This window comes from Podarcis vaucheri (genome assembly GCF_965113315.1).
Source record: "Podarcis vaucheri genome assembly, chromosome: 2".
Taxonomy (NCBI): domain Eukaryota; kingdom Metazoa; phylum Chordata; class Lepidosauria; order Squamata; family Lacertidae; genus Podarcis; species Podarcis vaucheri.
In genome coordinates, this window is record NC_138760.1 from 123547994 (window position 1) to 123565030 (window position 17037).

Below are 17037 nucleotides of genomic sequence, written 5' to 3' on the forward strand. Positions count from 1 at the left end.
ACCAACACGGCTACCCATCTGTAACCGGATGATCCCTCTTTGAGTAGGTAAAGGTAAAGGTAAAGGGACCCCTGACCATTAGGTCCAGTCGTGACTGACTCTGGGGTTGCGGCGCTCATCTCGCTTTATTGGCCGAGGGAGCTGGAGTACAGCTTCCGGGTCATGTGGCCAGCATGACTAAGCCACTTCTGGCGAATCAGGGCAGCGCACAGAAACGCCACTTACCTTCCCGCCGGAGCGGTACCTATTTATCTACTTGCACTTTGACGTGCTTTCTAACTGCTAGGTTGGCAGGAGCTGTGACCGAGCAACGGGAGCTCATCCCATCACGGGGATTCGAACCGCCGACCTTCTGATCGGCAAGTCCTAGGCTCTGCGGTTTAACCCACAGCGCCACCGCATCTTTGAGTAAAATATGTCCTAAGTTGCAATGTTCTTAATTAATAAAACTGGATGTGTAGAGTGTGTCTTCATCTCAAACAGCAATGCTAAAATGAAGTTGCCTGTCTCTGTTCATTGGGGCATGAGAGGAAAAGGATGGACAGACATCCTGCTTTGAGTCACGAGCTGCCCTTTGCTAGCTTGTTACTGTTTTGAATTCTATTGTGTTGTTATGTTCCTTAGGGGGTCCTGCAAAACACTATTCTGAATAATAATAATTTATTATTTCTACCCCGCCCATCTGGCTAGGTTTCCCCAGCCACTCTGGGTGGCTTCCAACAGAAGGTTAAAAATACATTAAAACATCAGTCATTAAAACCTTCCCTAAACAGGGCTGCCTTCAGATGTCTTCTAAATGTCATATAGTTGTTTATTTCTTTCACATCTGATGGGAGAGCGTTCCACATGGCAGGCGCCACTACCGAGAAGGCCCCTGCCTGGTTCCCTGTAACCTCACTTCTCGCAGGGAGGGAACTGCCAGAAGGCCCTCGGCGCTGGACCTCAGTGTCCGGGCTGAACGATGGGGGTGGAGACGCTCCTTCAGGTATACTGGGCCAAGGCCATTTAGGGCTTTAAAGGTCAGTACCAACACTTTGAAATGTGCTCGGAAACATCCTGGGAGCCAATGTAGGTCTTTCCAGACTGGTGTTATGTGGTATTGGCGGCCGCTCCCAGTCACCAGTCTAGCTGCCACATTCTGGATTAATTGCAGTTTCCGGCTCACCTTTAAAGGTAGCCCCACGTAGAGCGCATTGCAGTAGTCCAAGCAGGATATAACTAGAGCATGCACCACTCTGGCGAGACAGTCCACAGACAGGTAGGGTCTTAGCCTGCGTACCAGGTGGACCTGGTAGACAGCCTCCCTGGACACAGAATTGACCTGCGCCTCCATGGACAACTGTGAGTCCAAAATGACTCCCAGGCTGCGCACCTGGTCCTTCAAGGGCACAGTTACCCCATCCAGGACCAGGGAATCCTTCACACCAGCCCGCCCCCTGTCCCCCAAGAACAGTACTTCTGTCTTGTCAGGATTCAACCTCAATCCGTTAGCCACCATCCATCCTCCAACTGCCTCCAGGCACTCACACAGGACCTTCACCGCCTTCACTGGTTCTGATTTAAAGGAGAGGTAGAGCTGGGTGTCATCTGCATACTGATGAACACCCAGCCCAAACCCCCTGATGATCTCTTCCAGCGGCTTCATGTAGATGCTAAAAAGCATGGGGGAGAGGATACTGCTTTTTATAGGGTTGCACAGGGGCCACTGCGATGAGTTTGTGGAACCAAGGGTCAGTGGCCCACAAAGGCTTGGGAACTGCTGGTGTGGACAGTGCTGTGCTAGCTGGACTGAGCAATGAGGTCCCAAGTGGGTTTTGCAGTGACCCTGCCCTGACCACCTGGCATAACTCATAAATGAGATTGATTGGTTCATCCCCCAAAGGGAAAGAGGTGCAAGGACCGAACCTCCCACAAAGCATGGTGCCATTTGCACCTCCCTCAGACACCTCTGCGCACTGTCCCTGGCTGTCACTCAGCTTAGCCGGGCATAGCTGAGCCTGAAGCCTGGCTGGCCGTCAGAGAAGACCTGCTGTCAGCTTGAAATGAGGGTGAGCAAGTGGGAAGGTGTTGTCTTTTTCCTTGATGGATCTTTCTCCAGAGGAGAGCAAAGGCGGCAAGCTGACCCTCCAAGCCAAGCCAAAGAGCTTCTCTTCTGAAGAGATGGGGTGAAGCATTCCTGGCTTCGGGGAACGCTCTGATAAAAGCCACCACCCTTTTCCTTCTGGGGAACAGTATCTCTGCAGCAGGAAGAACAATAGAAGTCATTATGCAAGAAATGGGAGGGGGAGCAATGATGCCTCAATGGGGGACAGGATTCATTCGGGAAGGAAAGAAAGAAATGCGCAACTTGCAAAACAGACATTTTCTTCATCTTAACTTTGTTCAGTTGCAAAATCTGGAGAATGTGGGAACTTTGTTCAATTGCAAAATCTGGAGACTGTGGGAAGAAAGCATTGTAATAAGGGAAGCTAAAAGCTGCAGAAGGCGGTTTTTAATAAGTGCACGAAGAAGCGAATGACTTGGAACCAAGAGCGACAGACAAGTGTGCAATACTTTCTCCCTGGCTACTAAAAGACCTGTATTGGACAACGTCTTGCTTTGGAGGCCACGGAAGAAATCCCGTTCCCCATGTACTTTCCCACAACAATAATTGGTGGCTTTAAAAGATTAGGCATATTCAAGGAGGTAAAGGACCCCGGACAGTTAAGTCTATTCGAAGGCGACTATGGGGTTGCAGCGCTCAACTCGCTTTCAGGCTGAGGGAGCCAGTGTTTGTCCACAGACAGCTTTCTGGGTCATGTGGCCAGCATGAATAAGCCTCTTCTGGTGCAATGGGACACTGTGCCGGAAACCATAGTGCACGGAAACGCCGTTTACCTTCCACAGCATTACCTATTTATCTACTTGCACTTTTTATAAGAACTTTAAGGTCTCAAAGATAGAATAAATATTCATAAATGCACACATATCTAAATATATGAACCATGAGTCTGAAATAGTATGGGAGAGCAATCCTGGAGCCATTTTGACTCTCCCAATGACCTCAAATATTCCTCTGCCCTAAGGGAGGCAAATAGGGAAAGCAAATAGGGAAAGCCTTCCCATTGTCTTTTTGCTTGCAAATCCTGTCTTAAGGCCACATTTGTGTATGAATAAGGGTGAGCCTGTGACCTGGATTCAGGAACTAAAGTATTAACCATCAGAAAAGAATGGCCAGGCTGCCCAGGTAATATAATCAGTGACCGTTATCAGGTATCCTGTCAGGCAGGATTTCTGCTGTAGACCGCCTCCTTCTGTGATAAAATAAAAAAATTCCTTCCAGTAGCACCTTAAAGACCAACTAAGTTAGTTCTTGGTATGAGCTTTCGTGTGCATGCACACTTCTTCAGATACACTGAAACAGAAGTTGCCAGATCCTTCTATATAGTGAGAAGGTGGGGAGGGGTATTACTCAGAAGGGTGGTGGGAATGGGAGATTGGCAGATAGCTGAGATGAGCCTGTTGACGACTCTTAACGACTGCAATAGGTCTTACAGGAAAAGGCAAGGGGTGAGAAGGTGAAAAATGACTAAGTCATGTATAATGAGATAAGAATCCAATGTCTTTGTTCAAACCAGGTCTCTCCATGGTTTTAAGTTTGGTAATGAGTTGCAATTCAGCAGCTTCTCTTTCCAGTCTATTTCTGAAATTCCTTTGTAGTAAAACAGCTACTTTGAGATCTTGTATAGAATGTCCTGGGAGATTGAAGTGTTCTCCTACTGGTTTCTCTGTTTTGTGATTCTTGATGTCAGATTTATGTCCGTTTATTCTTTGGCGTAAGGTTTGGCCTGTTTGTCCAATATAGAGATGTATATCTCTATATTCTGTGATGTATGTATGATGTTTTGAGGGGGGGGTCTTGGGCTAAAGGGTGGGCAATTTAAAAGGGCTTGCACACCATTGTTCTGGGTTCTTTCCTCCCTCCTGCATGTGGGGAGTGGGGACCCTGTTGCAACAGTTCCTTTAATAAAGATCAGGCTTACTATCCAATTTGCTTCTCAATATACTCTGGTTGGCCTTTGTTTTCTCCTACCGACAGGGAACCCACATAAGGACTCTATTTGGGCTCTGGAATACCCCATAAGGGAAAGGGAGCAGTTTTTCTTATAACAAACTGGTGTGAGGGACGCAGGTGGCGCTGTGGTCTAAACCACTGAGCCTAGGGCTTGCCAATCAGAAGGTCGTGGTTCGAATCCCCGCAACGGGGTGAGCTCCCGTTGCTCAGTCCCTGCTCCTGCCAACTTAGCAGTTCGAAAGCACGTCAAAGTGCAAGTAGATACATAGGTACCGCTCCAGCGGGAAGGTAAACGGCGTTTCTGTGCGCTGCTCTGGTTTGCCAGAAGCGGCTCAGTCATGCTGGCCACATGACCCAGAAGCTGTCTGCGGACAAACGCAGGCTCCCTCGGCCTATAGAGCAAGATGAGCACGCCACCCCAGAATCGGTCACTACTGGACCTAATGGTCAGGGGTATCTTTATCTTTTAAAAATAAATAAATAAATAATACACTGGTGTGCTTTCAGACTGCTAAGTTGGCAGGAGCTGGGACAGAACAACAGGAGCTCACCCTGTCCTGTGGATTCGAACCGCCGACCTTCTGAGTGGCAAGTCAAAGAGGCTCAATGGTTTAGACTGTGTCCCTTATCTTTCAAGATGGAGAAGGCAATCAGTGACTACGAACCCTGATGAGTATATCCTGCCTCCAGCGCCAGAGGCAATGGTGCTTCTAAACATCTCTTGTTGGAAACCACAGAAGGAAAGGTTACTCTTGCACTTCCTACTGACTGTAGCGGAGCTTCATGCTCCGGCACTGGGGGGGGGGCGCAGAGAGCTGGTGGGGGCCAGGCTGGTGCGCGTCCCGGGGGCGGGGCACCCAGCGCAGGTGGGGGAGCAGCCGCGATGGCGTGAGCTCTCGTTGTTCGGTCCCAGCTCCTGCCAATCTAGCAGTTCGAAAGCACGTCAAAGTGCAAGTAGATAAATAGGTACCGCTCTGACGGGAAGGTAAATGGCGTTTCCATGCGCTGCTCTGGTTTCGCCAGAAGTGGCTTAGTCCTGCTGGCCACATAACCCAGAAAAACTGTTTGCGGAAAACGAGTCTTATTCAACATCTTTATCAACGACTTGGATGATGGACTCAAGGGCATCCTGATCAAATTTGCAGATGACACCAAACTGGGAGGGGTGGCTAACACCCCAGAGGACAGGATCACACTTCAAAACGACCTTGACAGATTAGAGAACTGGGCAAAAATAAACAAGATGAATTTTAACAGGGAGAAATGTAAAGTATTGCACTTGGGCAAAAAAAATGAGAGGCACAAATACAAGATGGGGGACACCTGGCTTGAGAGCAGTACATGTGAAAAGGATCTAGGAGTCTTGGTTGACCACAAACTTGACATGAGCCAACAGTGTGACGCGGCAGCTAAAAAAGCCAATGCAATTCTGGGCTGCATCAATAGGAGTATAGCATCTAGATCAAGGGAAGTAATAGTGCCACTGTATTCTGCTCTGGTCAGACCACACCTGGAGTACTGTGTCCAGTTCTGGGCACCACAATTCAAGAAGGACACTGACAAACTGGAACGTGTCCAGAGGAGGGCAACCAAAATGGTCAAAGGCCTGGAAACGATGCCTTATGAGGAACGGCTAAGGGAGCTGGGCATGTTTAGCCTGGAGAAGAGGAGGTTAAGGGGTGATATGATAGCCATGTTCAAATATATAAAAGGATGTCACATAGAGGAGGGAGAAAGGTTGTTTTCTGCTGCTCCGGAGAAGCGGACACGGAGCAATGGATCCAAACTACAAGAAAGAAGATTCCACCTAAACATTAGGAAGAACTTCCTGACAGTAAGAGCTGTTCGACAGTGGAATTTGCTGCCAAGGAGTGTGGTGGAGTCTCCTACTTTGGAGGTCTTTAAGCAGAGGCTTGACAACCATATGTCAGGAGTGCTCTGATGGTGTTTCCTGCTTGGCAGGGGGTTGGACTCGATGGCACTTGTGGTCTCTTCCAACTCTATGATTCTATGATTCTATGATTCTATGAGATGAGTGCCACAACCCCAGAGCCGTTCGCGACTGGACTTGACTGTCAGGGATCCTTTACCTTTTTAATGATGCCTGAGATTGCATTTGTGAAGTCTTTTAGAACTCGATATAAGGACTGAGTAAAGCAAGAGCCAAACACAGTTTCTCTTGTTTGCCTCTATTTTGAGACAAGGTGTTCCCTAATTCCCCCTGTTACAATGTTATATTGGGTACATAGGCACTCAGCCGGGGCGCCATAGACACTTTTAATATGGAGAAAGTCAATTCGGCGTGCAAATTGTGCAAAGAGCCAGCCTAATTGAAATAGCAGAGTACTGTTGACAGGGAAACCAGGGAGAAAAAGCCATCAATCCCCACCCCCACTCCAATTTCCTCCTCCTCTCTCTTTCCCCCACAGTAGCTGCTGAAAGGCATATATTTTTTTTTATAAAAAAAAAAGATAAAGACGCTCCACACCTCCCACACAGTTCAGCAGTGAATCTGTGAGCATCCATTCCTATCATGCTTTGAGACTCCAGAGCGAGGAGATGTGAGTAAAACATCTTGTGGAATTGGATTTGCAGCCAATTGCTTTCTTTTTCTCTCTTTCTCTCTTTCTCTCTTTCTCTCTTTCTCTCTCTGTCTCCGTCTGTCTGTCTCTCTCTCTTAGCAGCATTAATGCTTCTGACCAATTTAATTCCACCCTCAGCTGGCAAAATGTCCAGGGCACCTCCGCTGGGGATGAACGCGGCTCCTCCCGATTTTGCGAACGCGACTGGGCACCCGGCACCCGCCACGGGGAATCAAACTGCGGAGGAGGAAAGGTGGTCCGAAGACCCTTCGCTCGGCTTGGGCGTGCTCTGCACAATCTGCGTGGCATACGCCGCGATCATTGCCGTGGGTCTCCTTGGGAATGTGATCCTCGTCCAAGTCTTCTTCAAGATCAAGTCGATGCAGACCGTCCCGAACATCTTCATCACCAGCCTGGCTTTTGGAGACCTGCTCCTCCTGCTCACCTGCGTCCCCGTGGATGCTGCGGGCTACATCGTGGACACCTGGCTGTTCGGAAGAATGGGCTGCAAGCTGCTCTCCTTCATCCAGAGGACGTCTGTCGGCGTCTCCGTGTTCACTTTAACCGTGCTCAGTGCGGACAGGTAAGTTGGAAGGACCAAGAGCCTGGCAGCGGGGAGGGGTTTGCTCGCGCGGTGGCTGGGATGGGGCTGAGTTCCGAGTCAGGAGTTGTGGTGTCTTGCATACCCTCCAACTACAGATCGGTAGCCGTGTTGGTCTGCCATAGTCAAAATAAAAAAATTCCTTCCAGTAGCACCTTAAAGACCAACTAAGTTAGTTCATGGTATGAGCTTTCGTGTGCATGCACACTTCTTCAGATACCTGAAGTGTGCATGATATCTGAAGAGGTGTGCATGCACACGAAAGCTCATACCAAGAACTAACTTAGTTGGTCTTTAAGGTGCTACTGGAAGGAATTTTTTTATTTTATACCCTCCAACATTTCTCCAGTAAAAAAAGAGGGACGCTCATTCCATAATGATAATTTTACTGTTTCGACTAGAGATGGGAGGGCCTGGGGGGGGGGACTGGAAAAACTGGAGGAAAACAGGTGTTCCCCATTTTCCCCTGGGGGTCCGGTTTTTTCCAGGAAAAATGGGGGGGTATGGAATATTAAAACTATATCCAACTTTTTTTTCTTTCGGTTTTTCCTGGAAAAGACGGCTTTGGGGAAGGGCGGAAAAAACCTGGTGTGTGTTCCCCCCCCCCAATTTTTCTGGTTTTTTTTCCAGGCCTTTCCAACTCTAGTTTCTACCCCATCCATCTGACTGGGTTGCCCCAGCCACTCTGAGCAGCTTCCAGCATATATAATAACATAATAAAACATATACAGAGCTGCCTTCAGATGTCTTCCAATCAATTTGGCTTGGGGGGGTCGCATAACTCCATACCCTCCAACATTTCTCTGATGAAAATAGGGACGTCTTAAGGAAAAGCAGGAAATTCTGGGATCAAGAAACTGGGATGGCTTTTGTAAATCCGGGACTGTTTCTGGAAAATAGGGGCACTTGGAAGGTCTGAGTGACCTGCCCAGGGACACCAGTGAAAGAGTCCATAGGGGCCATGGCACCCTGTATTTATCACCTCTCATTTTAAAAACTGCCTTCTAACAATAACTCAGTTGCATCCTAGGCATTTTCAGAGTGTTGTCCCCTACCCCCACCCCCCAAATAATCCTGGTAACAGTGGTTTGTTAAGGGTGTTGGAATTGTAAAGCTGTGAGGAGATCAAACTGTTATTTAATTATTACCTTCATAAAGGTAAAGGTAAAGGGACCCCTGACCATTAGGTCCTGTCGTGACCGACTCCGGGGTTGCAGCGCTCATCTCACTTTATTGGCCGAGGGAGCCGGCGTACAGCTTCCGGGTCATGTGGCCAGCATGACTAAGATGCTTCTGGCAAACCAGAGCAGTGCACGGAAACGCTGTTTACCTTCCCGCCGGAGCAGTACCTATTTATCTTCTTGCACTTTGACGTGCTTTCGAACTGCTAGGTTGGCAGGAGCAGGGACCGAGCAACGGGAGCTCACCCCGTCGTGGGGATTCGTACCCGACCTCTGATCGGCAAGCCCTAGGTTCTGTGGTTTAACCCACAGCTCCACCTGTGTCCAATTACCTTCATAGACCACATTTTTCTTCCAAGGCGCTTAAGGGAGCGTACATGCTTCTCTCTCCCCCTCCCCCAATTCATCCTCACAACGACCCTGTGAAGTAGCTTAGGCCAAGAGGCAGTGACTGGCCCAAGGTCACCCAGTGAGCAGGATTTGAACCCTGGTCGCTCTAACCATTACGCCACACTGGCTCTCTACAGTTGTAGTTACTGTTGTGTTTATTAATTAAATTTATGTTGCTCAAGGCAACCTAAAGCAACTTACAACCAGTTTCCAGATTCTTTGAGGGGTCCTTTACCTTTTTTTACCTGTAAAGGGGACTGGGAATTGTAGCTCTGTGAGGGGTGAATTGCAGTTCCCAGGATCATTTGGGCAGAGGGGTGTTTTGAATGTACAATGCGTATACAGCTTTTGAAACAACCCCTTAGCCTGGGGTAAATGGGATTTGAACCTGTGCCCCACTCCACCAGGTATTGGATTCCACCTTCCCAACCAGCATGGCCAACAGCCAAGGTGATGGGAGCTTTTGATTTCCATGTTTTCCATTATTTCAAAGCTTTGTATTTCCAGTCTGTGTTTGGAGATTAAGACCTCCCTTTACATTAATGGTAGCAACTGTATTTTTTAGCAATTTGTCTCAGATATGTAAAATGTTAACTTCTTCATTCCTGAATAACAGAAGCTGAATGTGACATGGAATATTTGGAACAAATCCCAAATGATTAAACTGCTAGCATCTGGAAGAACAACATTTCCCACTTTATATGATAGTGATAACGATGGTGGTGGTGGTGCTGATGATACAATGTGGTTGTTGTTTAGTCGTTTAGTCGTGTCTGACCCTTCGTGACCCCATGGACCAGGGCACGCCAGGCCCTCCTGTCTTCCACTGCCTTAAACAGTTTGGTCAAACTCATACTGGTAGCTTCGAAAACACTGTCCAACCATCTCGTCCTGTCGTCCCCTTCTCCTTGTGCCCTCCATCTTTCCCAACATCAGGATCTTTTCCAGGGAGTCTTCTTTTCTCATGAGGTGCCCAAAGTCTTGGAGCCTCAGCTTCACAATCTGTCCTTCCAGTGAGCACTCAGGGCTGATTTCCTTCAGAATGAGTGATGATACAAACCAAGTTTGGGCAGGATAAAGTAAGCTGTGTCTTGATGCCACCTAGTGGTGTATTAAAGCAGTTCAGGAAGAGCAAAAATTGAAGTGTAAGAATGACAGAAAACCTTTGCAGCTCATTTATCAGTGTAGATCAGGGGTCAGCAAACTTTTTCAGCAGGGGGCCAGTCCACTGTCCCTCAGACCTTGTGGGGGGCTGGACTATATTTTTTTTTGGGGGGGGGGAGAACGAATTCCTATGCCCCACAAATGACCCAGAGATGTATTTAAAATAAAAGCACACATTCTGCTCATGTAAAAACACCAGGCAGGCCCCACAAATAACCCAGAGATGCACTTTAAATAAAAGGACACATTCTACTCATGTAAAAACACGCTGCTTCCCGGACCATCTGCGGACCGGACCGAGAAGGTGATTGAGCCAGATCCGGCCCCCGGGCCTTAGTTTGCCTACAATGGTGTAGATGAAGCCCCAACCAAAAGGCAGAATAGAATCTCCAAGGCTCAATATATTTGGCCAAACAGGCTGAGATCAGCTAAGCCAACTATGTTCAATTTAGTTAATTCCCATATGCATGCAAGCATTAAGCATTCGTAACAGATTGTTCCAAAAGTTTGGAAGCCAAACACATTTCCTGGAGTCTGATGGGGCACAGAGAATGCCAGGGAGACTGTTATTGGGAAACGGGGTGTTCCTTTGATTTCGCTCAGTGCTTTCATTGCTTTCAACACTCTGACCTTAATTGCCATTCCAGGTACAAGGCAATTGTGAAGCCCTTGGAACTGCAAAGGGCTGATGCCGTCCTGAAGACCTGCTGCAAAGCCGCGGCCGTCTGGATCATCTCCATGTTATTAGCCGTTCCAGAGGCCGTGTCCTCTGACCTCTACGCCTTTCACATTCCTGATAAAAACGGCTCCTTTGAGACCTGCGCGCCTTACCCTGTCTCCGAGAGAATCATTCAGGAAGCCCATTCTCTGGTGTGCTTCTTAATGTTTTATATCATACCGCTGGCAGTTATATCGATCTACTACTTTCTCATTGCAAAGGCGCTGTACAAAAGCACATCCAACATGCCGGCAGAAGAGCACAGCCATGCTCGCAAGCAGGTAAGTAGAGATCTAGGGCAGCCTTCGCCAAGCTGGTGTCATCCAGATGTTTGGGGTTGTTGCTCTGGCTGATCGAGAGTCCATCTCCCTGGAAGCCCATAGCAGAAGCTTCTTCACTTATGGACCAAAGGTTGTATCAATAGGTGGGGGAGGAGCCATGCACCTGGAAAGCGCCTCTTTGCTCAATTAAGTAGCTAATCAGCAATGTTAATTAACTGTGCTACTGAGATGTATGTTGTGCTGACCTGAGCAGTGGTTTTTAACTACTGGTGGTCATCTACTTCGGGGAGTTGAAGGCCAGACTTCTGTTCATTGATGGGAAACATCGCTTTCACGCGTCTCCTGCATCAAACCTTACTTTCTTTTAACTCACCTGGTTTATCAGCCCAGTTGAGCTTCTGTGCTAAGAAGGTATGGAACGGAAAGCCACCAATGTTCTCCTCCACCACTGAGAGGGTTTGGTTGGCAAATCTCTGGTCATACCTAACCAAGCTCATATATATTGATGAGGTTGTGTGAGTCAGGCCGTTTCAAAGCTTGCCTGCAAAGGACAAATCTTCATTTGCAGGTGCAGCTTGAAGAAGCTGTGGTTCGTTACAGGATTAAACAATTAATTTCATCCCCCCCAAATGTACAGTTGAATTGGTAATTCTGGATGTCTCTGCTACCAGTGAACAAAATATTGGTGTTTTGCAACTTTAACCTGTTGCACGATCTCAGCCAGACCCAGTTGAGTATAGCAGAGCATGCGCAGACTTCCAGAAGCAATCAGTTGCAGGCAGGAAGGATGAAGCAGGAACACGACGCTTCTACTAGTAACTTGGTTACTTAGAGGTGTTTATTATTTACAGCAGACTCCACAAGTTACTATATACATGAACAGATACGGATCTTAAACTAGCTCTCTCTTAACAAACTCCAAACGACTCTCAGAACACCACACTGACCAACGCTATCCAGTCAGGGAAGCTTATGAGTCATCATGCCTAAGTGGAAACCTCGACCAATAGCAGAGTTGTATCCAAGATCCCATATCTCTAGGCAGAATTACTCCCTCTGCTCAGTCTTCTTGGCCTTCGGACAACTCTTAATTGCTTTGTATGAAGCTGCACATAGGCAAAATCCCAACACAAAATACATTTGATAAAATGCTGTTGTGTTTGTTTGAACCTTGCTTTGACCAAGGTTTTGACCATAATCAATGAGCGTGCAACAGAAGAATTCTACTGTTTTTTCCAAAGTGAGCAAATCCTGTACTCAGAAGTAAGTCCCATTGAATTCAGTGGGAAACTCTTCGGTAAGGGAGTACCCTAGGCTTTTTGTAATTCACCAAGGTAACAAATATTTTGACGATTAAAGCATTTTTGTTGTTGTTCCAAGAAAAGTTAATACTTTAAAAACACATTGCCAATATTTGACATTTAAGTTGGTCAGCCACTCAAATCTTCTTGAACTATTAAAATCTCCTAACCTTAAGCAAATAAAATAAAGTTGCAGGATGGAGAGTACATTTTGTTTCCTCCAACACATAAACCATAGCTCCTGCCCAAAGAAACTTCAATACAGCTTTCCCAAACCTGGTACCTCCCAGATGTTTTAAAATACAATTCCCATCATCCTGAGCTAGCAGAGCTCACTGGGCACCCAGTTCAGGGAGACTGGTCTAACCTTTACTGCCATGTTGTTTCGGGGCTATTTTCTTTTAAGATTATATGCAGAAGGACACCCAAATACCCTGGCTAACACACCACCAATTGCACACCTTCCTTAACAATGGGAGGACGACATAGGCTACGAAATCAACCCCACCCATTGGACCAAAATGTGGTCTAAACCTCCCTTTAAGTCCATATCAGTGAAAAGAAAAGAACTCACTCTGAAACTCACCTACAGGTGGCACCTAACACCACAGAAACTAGCACTAATACGCCCAGGAACGTCACCAAAATGCTGGAGAGGGTGCACCTCCACAGGCACGTACCTCCCCATGTGGTGGGATTGCCCCAAAATCCAACCCTTCTGGACAGCAGTCATAGAAGAAATGAGCAAAATACAGTGGTACTTCTGGTTGCGAATGGGATCCGTTCCGGAGGCCCGTTCGCAACATGAAAAGAGCGTGGGTTGCGATTTGCCGCTTCTGCGCATGCATGTGACATCATTTTGTGATTCAGCGCATGCATGAGCGGCAAAATCCGGAAGTAACCCTTTCCGGTACTTCCGGGTCGCCGCACGACGTATCCTGAAGGAACGTAACATGAAGCGGACGTAACATGAGGTATGACCTTAATTAAACAGGTATTAGACGTCACCCCAGAACTGGCCCTACTGAACATCTTCCAAGATAATAATGCCCACTCATAAAGATCTCATAACCCATCTACTCTCAGCAGCCAGAAGCTTCATAGCCAGACACTGAAGAGACCTGTCAGGAATAAACATGGACCAATGGTATGAAATTGTATGGGGAACGGTCTTATTAGAAAAACTAACCAATAGAATCATAGAATCATAGAATCATAGAGTTGGAAGAGACCACAAGGGCCATCGAGTCCAACCCCCTGCCAAGCAGGAAACACCATCAGAGCACTCCTGACATATGGTTGTCAAGCCTCTGCTTAAAGACCTCCAAAGTAGGAGACTCCACCACACTCCTTGGCAGCAAATTCCACTGTCAAACAGCTCTTACTGTCAGGAAGTTCTTCCTAATGTTTAGGTGGAATCTTCTTTCTTGTAGTTTGGATCCATTGCTCCGTGTCCGCTTCTCTGGAGCAGCAGAAAACAACCTTTCTCCCTCCTCTATGTGACATCCTTTTATATATTTGAACATGGCTATCATGGCTATCAATAAACTGAAGCTACCACAGGGACAAAAAGAAGACGACACCTTCATCCCAGTTTGGTTCCCTTTATCACATACACAGCCCAACAAGACAACGACAAGAATCCACCATCAGCAAACGAATCAATATGGCTAACCTGATTCAAAAACACCCACCCACCCATCCCACAAATGCAAACAAACCCCACTGCAGCCAACCACAGACAACCAACCACACCCTGGCCCCCAATACCTCTCACTACCAAGGAAATGTAATAAATGAATAGAAAGAACCACCTACCCAGCTAACGCTAACACAAAACCCCACACATACACTAAGTAAAAAAACATAAGCTTTACCACCACCCCTCTCCCTCTCCAACTCTTTTCTTCCTAACCTTATAATGCATATGACACCGATGTCTCACAACAAATGAAACTGATCTGTAGGAAACACAACCTGAAGAAAGAGGCAATGCTTGTGCTTTTCTGAATGAGGAAAATCTTTAGTCACAATTATTATTATTTTTAAAAAGATTGTATGCAGATTTAATTTTTTTTTGGACAGGAAATATTTTTAATATCAGAAGTCTACAGAAACATTTTGTTAAGCAGCTGCAAATCTTCTACAGTGGTACCTTGGGTTACAGACGCTTCAGGTTACAGACTCCACTAACCCAGAAATAGTACCCCGGGTTAAAAACTTTGCTTCAGGATGAGAACAGAAATCGCGCAGCGGCAGCGGGCGGCCCCATCAGCTAAAGTGGTGTTTCAGGTTAAGAACAGTTTCAGGTTAAGAATGGACCTCCGGAACAAATTAAGTTCTTAACCTAAGGTACCACTGTACATAACATAGATGTATCCTGATGGCAACTCTTAAATTCTCTCAGAATTACCACAGAGCTAGCTGCATTCACTTTCATATCACAGGTGCAGAGCTGCGTGTTTACTCAAACTGAACAGACTCAGGTTTTCATCAGCTATGCACAAGGACGACACAGGCTTATATTAACATTTATTTCAATTTGCTGAAGAGTTTCTGAGCCACACAATGGTCTCTAGCATGCAAGAAGGCAAAGAGTGCCTCTGTACACTCCTCTAAACGTTCCCAAGCTTTCACACATTTCTCAATCTGTTCACAGTGCTCCCTGACAGTAGTTTAAGGATCCACAAGCTCTACTTCATCCTTCTCAGCACGTTTTCCAAAGGTGACAACCTTCTTCAGAGGGTTCCCTTTCTCGATGTACATGGGGTGATGTGGGGTGGGGTGGGGGCGTCTGGCGTACACATTGTTTTTCGTGACTCTCGTATGCAGATTTATTTATTTATTTTTAAAAAGTGAGGTTTTTTTTACATGTGCAACGATTTCCCCCTGCAGATTGAATCTCGCAAGAGAGTCGCCAAAACTGTGCTGGTCTTGGTTGGCTTGTTTGCCCTCTGTTGGCTCCCGAATCATGTCCTTTACCTTTATCGTTCCTTCACTTACTACGCTTCCGTCGACACATCCACCTTCCACCTCGTTGCCACAATATTCTCCCGGGCTCTGGCTTTCAGCAATTCCTGCGTCAACCCCTTTGCTCTCTACTGGCTGAGCAAAAGTTTCCGCCAACATTTTAAGAAGGAAGTCCTGTGCTGCCAAGCCAAGACCCCTCCGGGCCATTCCCGCATCGTCCAGAGTGCAACTCCCACCAGGGCCATGTCGGTCACAGGCTCCGAAATCAGTGTCACTCTGCTGACAGATTATAGCATCACTAAAGAAGAGGAGAGTGTTTAATTCTGCCCGGCCTGTGGATAACTGTCCTGCCAAGGCCCACTGAGATTAAAACATGTCAGGGTGCAGGAAAGAGGTAAAGCGCTTTTTTTTTTTTTTTTTTGCTTTTTAAAAAATATTATTTTATTTATTTCATTAATTTTCCAAAACCAACAAAAAATAAAAGCAACAATTCATATTCAAACATAGGGGGGGAAATAGAGTTGACTTCCCCTTATTCCCTTCTCTGGTTCCATTGTTTATCATCCTACTGCATGTCCATTTTAAATTATGAAATCATTAAAATTACTTCTGGTCCAATCATAATGTCTTTACAAGACTTTTTAAAATCCTGCCAATGTATTAAGCTGTGTACATTGCTTCTGTATATATGCAATAAAGTCATGACCGACTCTGGGGTTGCAGCGCTCATCTCGTTTTATTGGCCGAGGGAGCCGGCGTACAGCTTCCGGGTCATGTGGCCAGCATGATTAAGCCACTTCTGGCGAACCAGAGCAGCACACGGAAACGCCGTTTACCTTCCCACCAGAGTGGTACCTATTTATCTACTTGCACTTTGACGTGCTTTCGAACTGCTAGGTTAGCAGGAGCAGGGACCAAGCAACGGGAGCTCACCCCATCGCAGGGATTTGAACCGCTGACCTTCTGATTGGCAAGTCCTAGGCTCTGTGGTTTAACCCACAGCGCCACCCACCTCCCAAAGAAGAGTGTAGTTTATTGCAAACACAAATAAACTTTAACTGCATTCAAAACTTTGTTACTCTTTACCTTCTTCGTCTTATTTTATCCTGTCTCTTAACTCTTCTACCTCCCCTCACACAAAAACCAACTGCACTCACTGTCTTTCTAATTCCAACTGTCTGCCAACTGCTTCTCCAACTGCCTTTCCCAGCCATCCAACAAACTACTACCACCCAAACGTTGGGCGAAGCCCTTTTATAAACGGGTAGGCTCCGCCTCTGGCTTTCCTATTGGTCTACATATTAACCCTTTCTCTCCCCCTGTACAGACATTTTCAAACGAACGGGCAAACGCCACAACGGCAAAGGAAGAAACTTTGGCAACTGGCAAAGAGGGGTTAGCAGGAGAAAATGATCCGATTCCTTCCCCGCTTATTATACCCAACTCTGTCTGTCTCCATCCGCCACCATTTATTTCTGAGATCTATCCCAGAAATCTCTAGGCCCATCAACTGAGGCCTGGGAGTAGAAGATTTGAAAAATCCTAGTCTAGGTAACAGACAATTTAGGTTTGGAGCAGAAGGGAAGTCCAGGCAGGGAAAATGAGAAGAAGGGGGGAAGCTGAGGGGATGGAGAGGCAGAGCAGAGGGGAAAGGCTGACCCATACCACTTTCTCCATATGTTGCAAAGGCAACAGCGCCCCAAAACCCTTCTCTCCTGCTCCGAGAGACTGGGAGACTTCACCGCCTGCCCCCAGGGGCTCCTCTTCCTGCCTCAGCATGAAGTCCTCTGCCAGG

General features: G+C 46.9%; 1 protein-coding gene across 2 annotated transcripts; it reads left to right on the forward strand.

Annotated features, from left to right (window-relative positions):
- Positions 1–6533: 6533 nt before the first annotated feature.
- Positions 6534–15662, forward strand: BRS3 (bombesin receptor subtype 3; the record flags this gene model as incomplete). 2 transcript variants are annotated; one of them, XM_082210371.1, is made up of 4 exons in its annotated part: positions 6534–6615; positions 6775–7219; positions 10620–10971; positions 15168–15662. In XM_082210371.1, the coding sequence occupies 3 exons, from the start codon at positions 6783–6785 to the stop codon at positions 15561–15563; spliced, it is 1185 nt and encodes a 394-aa protein (XP_082066497.1). In that variant the 3' UTR covers positions 15564–15662. The 2 variants fall into 2 exon arrangements, with proteins under 2 accessions (XP_082066497.1, XP_082066496.1); XM_082210370.1 differs by lacking the exon at positions 6534–6615 and having other exon boundaries at positions 6744–7219.
- Between the last annotated feature and the right edge of the window lie 1375 nt (positions 15663–17037).